This window comes from Protopterus annectens, chromosome 4.part1, assembly GCF_019279795.1.
Source record: "Protopterus annectens isolate FY-2018-M chromosome 4.part1, PAN1.0, whole genome shotgun sequence".
Lineage (NCBI taxonomy): Eukaryota > Metazoa > Chordata > Ceratodontiformes > Protopteridae > Protopterus > Protopterus annectens.
In genome coordinates this window covers 466,556,602-466,569,886 of record NC_056734.1, presented here as the reverse complement: position 1 = coordinate 466,569,886, position 13,285 = coordinate 466,556,602, and the positions used below count along the sequence as shown (strand labels likewise).

The 13,285-nt window shown below is 37.1% G+C and overlaps 1 protein-coding gene across 1 annotated transcript in view; it reads right to left on the bottom strand.

Moving 5' to 3' along the window:
* Positions 1 to 13,285, bottom strand: part of LOC122801227 (E3 ubiquitin-protein ligase TRIM35-like) — a 268,937-nt gene that overhangs the window by 109,555 nt on the left and 146,097 nt on the right. The window contains exon 3 of the mRNA XM_044070780.1: positions 8,145 to 8,375. Within this exon, the coding sequence (XP_043926715.1) occupies positions 8,145 to 8,375 (231 nt within the window). The remainder of the gene's footprint in view (positions 1 to 8,144; positions 8,376 to 13,285) is intronic.

The following is a 13,285-nucleotide window of genomic DNA, read 5'->3' as shown; positions in this document are numbered from 1 at the left end:
ACGACCTGACATCAGGGAAGGGGCGACAGCAGCCAACGCAGGACCCAAGACTTTGGAATTCAGGCAGACTGAGAGCAACCTGCCAACAGGATTACCCAAATGTAATGACTGCAACAGTGAAACACGAAGAACATCAAAGAATTTTAAAAAAGAGTGCAGTAACTTAAAGCACATGTTCTTAGAAAGAAAATATCCGGAATATTTAATAAATGTAGTGAAGGAACAAGTTTTGGTCCAATATTAGGACAAAGGTTGGACAATATAAATTTTGACAACAGACAAAATGAAATGGAGGTTAGGAATTATAATAGTTCATTCATGTTGAATTTTAACTGTGAGACAGGTCTAGTTAATAGTTAATAGAAATTGGAAAATATTTTCAGATTTAAACACAATTTTCCAGCAACCCATTATGTTTAGTTATAGAAAGGACAGAAACATTAAAAATATTTTAGAAAATAATCTAAGATATAGTAAAATGAATAAAAGGAAAAAGGGCACATATAAATGCGGTATATGTGCTCAATGTAAATATGTGATGAATAAAGAATGTCACTATCTACTTGCTAGGGATAGGTTTCTTTAAGGAAGATACATGCCAGTTGTGATACAAGTAGTATAGTTTTCCTGGCTGAATGTAAAAAATGTGCCTCCTTTTATGTGGGGAAAACAGAGAAGGCATTAAGAAAACGAATTTATGAGCACACATATGAGATGCGCAGACAAGATCAGAGAAATGCCCTGTATAAACACAGTACAAGATGCAAAAAGCTCATTTTTTGTTGTTTGTACTGGAAGTAATCCCTCTTGATGTTAGAGGAGGGGATTGGGAAAACAAAACTGAGATCAGGGAACTATACTGGCAGTTAATACTGGAGGCATGTAGGATACCAGGACTAAATGAACACATTTCATTGGCACCGGTAAGAGCCGGAAGATTATAATTAATTTCTATGATGCTCTTTTTTAGAATGTTTTTAAATCAACTTTTTATATGTTTATGTTAGTATATGATCTATTTTTGAACTAGGATAAAATGTTTTTTATATATGTGTAAAATGTGTCAGTATGAAAGACCAGTTCTTGCTTAGAACTAACAATATGTTTTTTCATCACAAGAGGGCGCTTATGTATCTTGTATTTATACATATATGTTTATATTTATATTTATTCCTGCGGTGGTGGTGCTGCGGTAGTGTTGTCACCTCACGGTTAGACGTTGCCCGTTTGATTCTCAGTTAGAGCGTCTTCTGTGTGTCGACATGCGTGAATGGGCATTCCTTCATTGAGGTTGTGCATTAGGCCAGGCAAGTCAGCACGTAAAAATCTACTGCCAATCATTAAAGGACCGGAGTTCTGCTGTGGCGACCCCTAACCGGGAAAAGCCGAAAGACACAAACAAATTAGATAATTTTTTATCTTTATAATTTTATAGGGTATTTTATGGTTATAGTGTATATATTTATTAACATGACTTTATAGTAATATATATATTTTTAAGTAGATCAAAGATAAATTATTTCTGTTATTCCTTTGTGTAAATGAATAAATAACTTCCAAACGCTAAACGTGGTCTGTCACAAAAACAGTCAATATCGGCAGAAAAAAAGACAGAAAATCCACCCAAGGATGGCCAATCAACGAAATCCACAAGTGTTCCAATTAAAATGTAGTCCTTTAATACGAATAAAACTTCAACTTGAAAATAAAATGAAAAATAATAAAGCTCAAAACTGTCCCTAGAAGATATCCGATAAGCGCTTTTGACTGTTGTCTTCCTCAGATCGTATAAGACACATTTCCTTTTATATATGACATTCTATACTGTTTGACCAATCACCATTGATGAATACTTGACAACATCCAATCCTATCTTGTTATCTCAAGATTAATTTACATGTAATCAACTCTATGCTTCTGTTTCCTGCCTTTATTGAGTATGTAAATTAGATGTTCCAGTCCTTCATTTTGATTGGATGTATATTGTGTTATTGATGATAATGTGAGCAGAGTGAGTATTACTCTTCCATCTTCCTTTAATTCTCAAGACCAATAACAGGTGGCGCTGTTCTAAATGATGTAGTATCCAAAGTAAATAAAAGCATTCATAAACACTCCAAATATTAAATCTTCGAAGACGTTTGTGAATATAACTTTCTATTCATTACAATGCTATGCAGGTATGATGGATCTTTACCTGCATAATCAAAATAATGCCACTTAAAATTATGGAATTATAATAAGTATCCTTCAGCTGAATTATATCACATTTCGAAAAATACAACCAATGCCTGCTTCAGATGTTATCTCTAAAATATCAAAGTCTTGCTAAAAACAGGAAAGCGTGTGGATATAACAGCAACACTAACTGTTCATTTTCCAATCTCTTTCAAGCAAATGAGGGAAATTACTTCCCTTTTTTCATAAATATTTAGTTCTTTCAACTAACAGCAAAGACTTTGATTTTGTCACTAAAAGTGACTTCAACATGTATTAAACCATTGGTAGCATGATCTTATTTTTCATTTAATCATTAATGTAAGAGTTCATTCCTTTTACCAAAAATATATAAAATGAGGAAAATGATGTTGTTCAATAAACAAACAGTATAATATCCTTTAACAATGGCCAGAATAAATTTGGCCTTAATCAGGTAAAATTCACTTGCTGTTGCTATTATCAGACAAAATTCAAATTACAGGATTGTCATATAGATGGCGCAATAATTTTGTTGTTATATGCTTCTTCTGTTCTTAAATATAAAAGTAACTTTCATCATTAAATTCTATTCATTCCTTAATATAGGGATGTATTCCTATTGATAAAGATATGAAGAAGATGGTGTTGGCCACTAAGCGGGCAATGAAATGTCCTTTGACAAAAGCTGAAAAATGACTTTGGTCTCAGTCAGATAATGAAAATTATAAATAAAATCTTGGCACAGGACAATATATATTGCTTGGCTTCTCACAATGAGATTCAGATTGCTTACACTAGAATAGATTCTCTTCTTGAAGAATATTTGTTAGAGCAGCGTATTAATCCAGCTACTTACTATTTTCTACAACAAACCCACCCTATCATCCCTGTTTTTTTTGGGATACCTAAAATTCACAAAAACATTGTTCAACCTCCCTTCAGACATATTGTTTCAGCCAGGGGATCCAAGACCCATCCACTTGCTGTTTTTATAGATCAGAATATTAACAAGATAGTTAACAAACAAACACCTCATCAAGGATTTGTGGGACTTCTTAGGAAGGATTAATAACCATCTATGGCCAAAAGACAGTCTTTTTATTACCATAGATGTGAAAGACTTATTTTCTTGTATCCCCAGGAAGGAAGGGTTTGAATTTTTTGAAACAAGTATCCATAAATATTCTGATTTAACATTGGACAGGAAGCTATTGTTACTAGAATTAATGGAGACAGTTTTGGATAATAATTTTATCACCTTTGAAGGTGACTTTTACAAACAAGTGAGTGGAGTTGCTATGGGGGCGGCTTTATTTATGCAAATCTGGTCTTACTAGAATGGGAAACTCTATACATTTTTGAGAGTGCATTTTTTACAAAAATAAAAGCTTATTTTAGATTTCTGGATGACATTTTTGTCATTTGGGAAGGGACCCAGAAAGAGTTAGATGAATTTATTTGTTACATCAATGGTTCTACCTCTTTTTTGTCCTTTACTTATCAAGCTAAGAGTGACTGTATCAGCTATTTGGACATTATGCTTATTAAAACCCCAAGTGGTTTCAAATCTAAGATGTATAGAAAACCCACCTGGTGTAACAATTACCTTCATTTTGACAGCCAACATCCATATTTTCAGAAAAAAAGTATTGTAAAAGGACAAGCTGTCAGAGTAGCGAGGATGACATCAGATTTTGATGACCTCTTAGAGGAATTTTCCATCTTAGGTGAAATATTTCGGGAGAGGGGTTACCCCAGAGAGTTGTTAGTGGAGACACTGGATGAAGTATATCAGGAATGGGGTACCCGCTACAAACCTTTACTTGGCCATCATATTTCCACTACAGTCAAATCAGAACAAAAATCCAAGGATTTTTCTGGATCATGCTCTATTGAGCACAACAACTTTTCCTTGATTTTCAAGAAGATTTTGCAGGACAATTGGCCTATACTTAAGACAAATACAGACATCATGGAAGTAGTAGGAAATAAACCTACGTTCATACACCGGGTGGGTAACAATTTTAAGAGAACCTTGGAAGGAAGGGACACCTCTTCCAGACATGTTAGGGGTACCCACCCATGTGGTAGATGTGTTCAGTGTCCATACATTAACACTTCAGACAGTATTAATTTGAATAATGGCCTGGGGAGCATAGTAAAATTTTGTAAGGGCAACTGTCATACCAAAATGGTAGTTTATTTGGCAACCTGTGGCCGTTGCCCAAGTTTTTACGTGGGCAAAACGGAACGGCCATTTAATGAAAGGATATAAGGATATACGAACACAGGAATGACATTAAAATCAAAAAAGAAACAAGTGCCCTATACAAACACACAACATCTTGTCCCTTTCCTCCACTTTTTAAGTTTGGAATTATTGATGTAGTGGACACAGAACTTAGAGGAGGAGATGCCAAAAATCTCCTGTTACAGAAAGAGATTAGATGGCAACTGAGACTCAGGTCCAACATCCCCCCAGGGCTTAATGAATACATTAATATAAAAGCCATTCTAGTAGGTAAAGCTAATTATGTTTAAATCCCTTCAAATTTATTTATTCATTCCTTACCAACAAACTGATTTACCAAATTTTAGAAGGGATTCAACTTACATTTTACCTTTTCATTTTTAATGGATAGATATCAAACTAGTATTTATACACTTTTATACAAAATTTTTTTTCATATACACATTTTTACACCTTCAAGCACAACATTATATATAAATATTTGAATATATAAACTTTATATATATATTTAAAATTTATTATATTATTTTTATGTCTTCTTAATATTTTTATCTAATATTTGACTGAGTTTTATGTGATCTTTTATAAAAGGAAAAATTTTGTTGAGTTTTAAATAACTTGTGACTTAAACATTTCAGACATCCTTCTATTTTAATTGATTTAAACTGTTTCATAAAATGTTAAATTGTTTAAATTGTTTAATTGAATTATTGAAGGGAAAAGTTTCTGGGTATACACCTATATATAAAGTCTTTTGTACCAGTGGGATTTTATCTGATGAAATTTGCCTAGTTGCAGACGAAAGCGCTTATATTGTTGAACTGGATTTGTTGTTTTTGACTTCATTAAAGGACTTGGCTCTAACCAGTGGAACAGTGATTTTTTCTACAGAATTTTTCCTCAGTCAGATAATGCTCACATAGTATTGTCTTTGTCAATTAACTTTAAAGTTGTAAATTTATAGATGGCACAGTGGATTAACTAAACTTTACATCTTCTGTTCTTTAAAACAGGTTTAAGGGGGACTATGCTATTTAAACCAGGGGACTGATCTGCCCCCAGGTTAATAATCCATTTTGTTTCTTTCAGCTCCGTCCAAGTCTTAATATCCCCTTTACATGGACCAGAGAAAGCTCTATCAATGACTTTAAATAGAAACTTATGATTTTTATTAGTAACAACATGTTATGCCAACGCGTTATGTATATCCTTGTTCTTAATATCTTATTGATGTCTCTGTACCCTTCTTTTGAAGCATTGGTTAGTTTTTCCTGTATAGAATGATGTACAAACCTCATGGGTAGCTAAATACACAACATCCGAGGTTTTACATGTTGCTTTGATGTTAAAAATATAGTCTTTCCCTGTAACCGGATGTGTAAAGTGGTTGCTGTCATCTATCGCACAACAGATATTACAATTCCCACATTTTATTGTTCCTTTCTGTCCTATTATTGTATTTGGTGTCTGGATTTTAGTACATTATAATCTTTCCATATTTTTCTTGTTTTAGGAACAGAATCTAGGTCTCTCTCCAACTATATCTTTTAGATGTGGATCTTGTGTAAGCACTGGCCAAAATTGATTAATTATCTTAGTAATCTGAGCATTATCTGAACTATATGTTACAGATAGTCTCATAAAGGTATCATTTGATTCAACATAATTTTGTCTTATGTTCCCATTGGATTGTAGGTCTTTCTCCTTGCAGCCACGAGCCTTCAAGTTGTTACACAAGAAGTTTATTTCTTTAATTCTATTTTCTTCTCGATTGCAGCGTTTGTGAATCCTATTTGTTTCATTCTTCATGATGTTCTTGGTTACATGTCTCGGATGCATGCTACTTCTATGCAGGTAATGATTTCTCCAAGTATTCTTTCTATATAAATCAAAATTCAGGAAACCTTGGTCACTCAAACTGATACTAACATCTAGAAAATTGATGTTAGATCTAGAATATTCAGAAGTGAATGTAAGATATGAAGTAGTTTGATCCAAGTATGTATGAAATCTCGTAAATTGTTCTCCATCTCCTTTCCATAGGATAAACAAATAGTCTACAAATCTGCAGTAGAATAAGATGTGTTTTTTCCACGGATTATTCCTACCAAGGACAAAGTGTTGTTCCCAACCTACTAGAACTAAATTGAAATAACTATTTGCACAGGGGGTGCCCATCGCAACCCCCCATTTTTGTAAATAACAGCTATTACCATAAGTAAAATAGTTGTTTTCCAATATTAGTTCCAGCATATCACAAATAGTTCTGGTTTCACTGGCTGAGATCTTACTGATAAGTACTTGTCTCACTGTCTCAATACCAATGTCATTTGGAATACTAGTGAAAAGACTGTTTATATCTAGATTGTCAATAATAAATCTTCTTTATCAACTACATCATTCATAGCACCATTCAATTTTTCCAGAAAATCGTCAGTATCCCTTAGCACAGAAGTGAAGGAGCTTAAGATCTGTTTCAATTCCTTCTCTACATATAGGGATAAGTTTTCAGTAGCCCATCCCATCTCAAGAGGGCGCTTATGTATCTTGTATTTATACATATATGTTTATATTTATATTTATTCTTATAATTATTAGATAATTTTTTTATCTTTATAATTTTATAGGGTATTTTATGGTTATAGTGTATATATTTATTAACATAACTTTATAGTAATATATATATTTTTAAGTAGATCAAAGATAAATTATTTCTGTTATTCCTTTGTGTAAATGGTTTCTGCACACAAGTTTCTTTAAGCAAAATAGCTTCCTTTGTGATTGCACTCATTACCAATTAAGTGAATGGTTAATGTGACTGGATTCACTTGGGTAACGATCTGTATAAAAAGGGGGAGTGTGATATGCTGTGTTTTTTGCTGAAGAAGTTACATGGTTGACGAAAAACGCGGTGAACAAGTTAAGGGTTTATTGCTGTTGTTTCTGTTTAATAAAGTCGTAGTTCATAGTATTGGAGGGTCCAAGGGTTTCATTTTGTTACTTAATCTGATAATATGACACATGAACAATGATTGCCACTATCTGGTCTGCCATATTTACGCTCTGGGCCACAATAAAAGCAGCTAGAAGCCTCTACCTCCCAAATGCAGGGTTCTATCTACTAAAGGGAAACACTGAAGCCCTCTGAAAAAATGCATATGAATGACTGCTGGGATAAATAAACAGAGTTCAAAGAGGAATGAGGTTAGGGGAGACACAAGGAAGTATTCCTTCACAAAAATGGTAAAGAATGATTACAAGAGCATTCCTCAAGAGTCTGGATAAAACGTTAAGAAATTCAAGACTGCATGTGACTAATTATGCGGGCAGGTTAAAGCAGGATATGGAACACATCCAAGTGACAGGGTAAATGAGCAAGCTTGTTAAATGAAATGGTCTTTCCCTGTCTACGAATGAGTCTTGCCTTTTTATCTACAAGAATTTTTGTAGATCGTACTTTGCCAAACCTCTGCACTACAAATAAAATAACTTGTGTAACACAATGGATAACTTATCAAAACAGAATACTAGATTATTACACTCAAGTCAGGGTTCGTTAACTTTGGATATTACACATTAGGTGTGGTGTCCACATGTCACACTTTATTCCCTACAGAATAAAACAGAGCAAAAACTAAAGAAAAAATCAGCAGGAATGACTACATGCACAGCTACATCATGTGGCTTACATTACCATAATAAAATGCAGGTCACTTTCTTGGAGCTCTTGTTCAAGTTTGTGGATAATATGCGTCAGCTCAGTTATAACTTCATTAATTTCTTTAACTGATTCATCTAGGCGTTCTCGTTTCTCCTCCTCCTCTGCCTTCAGATCAGAAATAATCCTCTGCTCTTCATCTTGTAAAAAGGCGTAGAACTTGTTAAACTCTGCCTTTATCTTTCTCTCAGTTTTCACATACTGTTTCTAAAACAAAGTTAATACCATTAATATGAATAGACTTCATTCTGTTACATAATGGGGGGGCACTACAATACATTACATTTGTCCTTTAAACCTCAACCTTGGTCTAAAGCAGAATATTCGATTCTCAGTTTGTTTCATCCACAGTGTGTACTGCTGCTTTATGTGAAGCCAAAAAGCCAAGGAAAACAGAACTGAGCAGATGTAAACATGCACAGGCAATACGCAAGAACTCTGTACTCAAAGATCCACAAATGGAACAATATAGTAAAATGTGCAGAAATATGCTATACAAAGCTCTTAGCTCAGTAAGACAGTGCAGAATATTTGTATGCAGTTAAGACAAGCTCATCTGAAATCCATATAGCTAACTGCGAAATCCATATATCTAACAGCAAGTACCATATTAAAGGTATATGCAACTGCTTAACTTTATGGATATGTATTTACAGTGCAAGGGTTACACTAACAAATAAAACTGCATTTCTCATTCAGACATTGTAGAGGCTTGAGAATATGATAAAGCTATTCATGTCAGAGATTTGGGATGCATGGCTAGGCTTAAAAAGGCCCTTGTGGTTGCTAGCCTAGTAAACACCCATGAACACAGACATGTACTATGACTCAAATCAGTAGTGAATGGTGTCCATAAAAGGAGGCAAGACAAAATGTGACAATCAGGTGTAGCTCACGGTCAATGTTATGGCTTAACACAGTTATTACATGCCAGGTAAAGTTATTTAAAAAAGGTTAAAATTAACAGACAAGTGCATATCAGTCTGTTCACCGTATATCGCTATCACCCCCCCTTTCCTATTTTCTACACAGGGTCATGGTGTCATCTTAACTGTCGCCATTTTGATTCCATGCCACACTCCTGCTTTGTTTGACACTCTTGGCCGACTGTCACAGATCTTCTTTCTCACAGAATACAAAACACATAACACTCATAAAACAACAAAGAAGGCACACTGTGGAAAAGAGTAGCACCTTTGTCAGTATTACACCCTTAACTTCCTCAGAATAAAAAATATACCACTGACAAAGTACAGTTGTGTACACTTACCATAAATGTAGATGTTAGAGTGTTATTCACTGTTGCAGCCATCACATTTGGGTTATCCCTGCCAGGGTAACCCTCAGTCGGCCTGAATACTAGAGGCTTAGTATTTCTGCATCGGTTGCCGTCGCTCCAGGACTGACGTCAGGTCGTCAGTGTTATAAATTAAGGCAGTCGATATCATTACATCAGTTTTTCTTGCCCTGTCAATAGCCCCCAAGAGGGAGCTAGGTTATGGTGGAAGAACACCACCAGTAGAAAGTAAATACCAAAACATCCTTGTAAGGATAGAGTGAGAGAGAGAGAGAGAAACTGAGAGAGAGAGACAAGGGGGATGGAGGGAGGGAAAAGTACAGTTGTGTACACTTACCATAAATGTAGATGTTAGAGTGTATTCACTGTTGCAGTTATTACATTTGGGTAATCTGCTGGCAGGTTGCCCTCAGTCAGCCTGAAAGTCTTGGGTCCTGCGTCGGCTGCTGTCCCTTCTTCCATGACATCAGGTCATCAGGGGTATAAAACATGCAGCCGACGCCATTTTCATCAGTTTTTCTTGCTCCAAATGTCAGGTGCTCCCAAAATAGGGAGCAAAATATAAATATATATGCATGTAATTTAGAACACAACAAATATACCTCCAAATAAAAGCAAATACACCAAAAAGGCTTTTGAGCATAGTAAAAGAAAGAAGAGATATAGTAAAAGAAAAAACAGGGGGCTAGCGGGTGGGTAACCAGGACTGCAACAGTGAATACACTCGAACATCTACATTTATGGTAAGTGTACACAAAGTACAGTTTTGTACCTACCATAAATGTAGATGTTCGAAGATCCACATTGCTGCAGTCATAACCTGTGGGTAAGTCCGCTGTCCTCGGTCGGCCCGAATACCAAAGTGTTAGGCTGGCGTCGGTCATGGTCGCTTAGATCTGATGTCAGTACGCCGTGGTACTAAAGCGCATGACCGACGTCATATCCTCAGTCTTTCTTGCCCCAGATGTCAGAAGGCCCTAAAAAGAAAGGCCAAAGCCAAAAAACAGGAAAATATCCAACCACCCATGTACAAACAATATTTACAACCCAAACCACACAACCACCCCAAACTACAGTGGGGAAGGAGGGAGGGAAAATTGGACTGCAGCAATGTGGATCTTGAACATCTACATTTATGGTAGGTACAAAACTGTACTATGTTCTTCATCTCACATTGCTGCAGTCATAACCTGTGGGTAGAATCCCAAAGCAAAAGTAAAGGGAGGTTGGTAAAATCATAAAGCATTGGGAGCTGCTAGCATGCCCTGCAAAACTGCAGTGGAAAACCCAGCCCTAGATTTTGAATAAAGAGGGAGATGGTAATGTTTAGAAAAAGTGTGCACTGAACTCCAAGTAGCTGCCTCCAAAATATCTTTAGTAGCTACACCCCTCAGAAAAGCAGTAGAAGTGGCAGTAGCCCTAGTGGAATGAGGTCTGATTCCAGCCGGAACCTCCTTACCATGATGAGAATAACAAAAAGCAATACAATGGCCAATCCACTTAGAAATAGTTTGTTTAGAAACAGGTTTCCCTTGAGAACCTAAAGCAAAAGAAACAAACAACTGTTGAGACTGTCTGAACCCTTTAGTCCTGCTCAAATAATAACGCAACTGCCTGTGGATATCCAAAGAGTGCAAAATCTTTTCCCCTTTATTTTGGGGATCAGCATAAAAAGTAGGCAAATGAATAGACTGGTTCAAGGCCACATTTGAGACCACTTTAGGCATGAAAGTAGGGTTAGTACGCAAAGAGACCCTATCCTTATGAAAAATTAGGAAGGGTTCAACTGCCATTAGAGCCTGTAATTCAGATACCCTTCTAGCAGACGTAATGGCCAACAAAAAAGCTGTCTTCCAAGACAAAAACTTCAACTCAGCTGTAGCTGCAGGCTCAAAAGGAGATAAAGTGAGTTTCTCCAACACAAAATTGAGATCCCAGGAAGGAGTAGGAGCTCTCGTGGGGGTCTTATGTTCTTTGCCCCTCTAAGAAATTGCTTAAACAAAGGATGAGAGAACAATGGTGGGTCACAGTCATAGTGAGCAGAAATGGCTGCAGCATGAACTTTTACAGAGGAGAAAGACAAACCTTTGTCTAGTAATTCTGTAAGATACTGAAGTGAAACACTCAAATTAGGTACTGAAACATCAAAGCCCTTTGCTTTACACCAAAGAAAAAATCTCCTCCATTTATCAGCATAAACCTTCCTTGTACTAGGCCGTCTGGCCTCCAAAATAACATTCAAAACTTGTTGAGGAAGCTGCGACCCTCCAGGGTCTAGAACAGAATATGCCAGGCTGTCAGATGCAGGGACTGTATCCTGACATTGAGGAAATGATTGCCTGCCTGGGACAAAAGGTGTGGACTTGCTGGCAAAGGCCAAGGAGGCTCCCATACTAAACTCCTCAGCAGAGGGTACCAGTGCTGACGTGGCCAATCTGGAGCTATAAGAATCATGGAGGGCTTGTCCTGTCTGACCTTCAAGAGCAGCTTGGGAAGGAGAGGCAGAGGAGGAAAGGCATAGACGTGAAGGTTGTTCCAACTGAATGATAGAGCATCCACTTTCCAAGCTTTTGGATGAAACATCTTTGTGCAAAACTTTGGCAGCTGGAAATTTAGTGGAGAAGCGAACAGATCTATGTCTGGAGTCCCCCAAAACACTGTCAACTGTCGAAATACATGAGGATCCAGTTTCCACTCGTGGGGATCCACCATCTGTCTGCTCAAAACATCCGCTAAGGAGTTCTGTGCTCCTGGCAGAAACCTTGCTTGAAGAGTGAGGTGCAAACTGAGAGCAGTCTCCCACAAAATCATAGCTTGCCTGCAAAGTGGGTACGAATGGGTTCCCCCTTGCTTGTTGATGTACCACATGACAGTTGTGTTGTCTGTTTGAATCAACACTTGTCCTGGGTGTAGTAGATCCTTGAAGGCCATCAATGCAAATTGGACTGCTAACATCTCCTTCATGTTGATATGCAAATGTTGAAGTCTGGCAGGCCACGTGTCTTGAACCCATTTTCCATTGAGGTGTGCTCCCCAAGCCTTGTCCGAGGCATCTGTCGTTAAAATCTGACTCGCCTCTGGTCGGGTCACAGAGAGTCCCTTGTTTAGGTGACATTCCTGAGCCCACCACAAAAATTCCTTTTGAATGCAAGGCATTATTTGAATGACAGTGTCCAAATTGTGGCAGTGTTGAGTCCATACACTCTTGAGATACCATTGTAACTTCCTCATATGCAGTTTGGCATTGGGAAGCACCAGAACACAAGATGCCATGAACCCCAAGGCTTGAAGGACTGTCCTTGCAGTCAGCCTGGACAGGTGAGACAATTGTTGGAAGTAAAGGGAAAGATTTCTTTGCTTGTCCGGGGTCAAAAACGCCATCTGAGAGGCTGTATTCAGTCTCACACCCAGAAAGCACATGTCCTGAGAGGGTACTAGACTGGACTTTATTTCGTTCACAGAATACCCTAGGCACCTTAACACTGCCATAACATACTGAAGATGGTGAAGTAGCTTGTCTTTGTCTTGAGCAAGAATCAGGCAATCGTCCAAGTAAGGATAAATCTGTATTCCTCTCAACCTGAAGAAGGCTATCACCGGAGCCAGAACCTTTGTGAATACCCTGGGCGCAGTAGATAAGCCAAAGGGCAATGCAGAGAACTGATAATGTAAAGTCCCAGCCCGAAAGCAGGAATCTCCTGCAGCTTGGCCTGATAGGAATATGAAGATAAGCCTCCTTGAGATCCAGAGTTACCATCCAGTGATCTTTGCCTAGCATAGGTAGAAGTTGTTGCAAAGTCAACATTTTGAATTTTGGAAT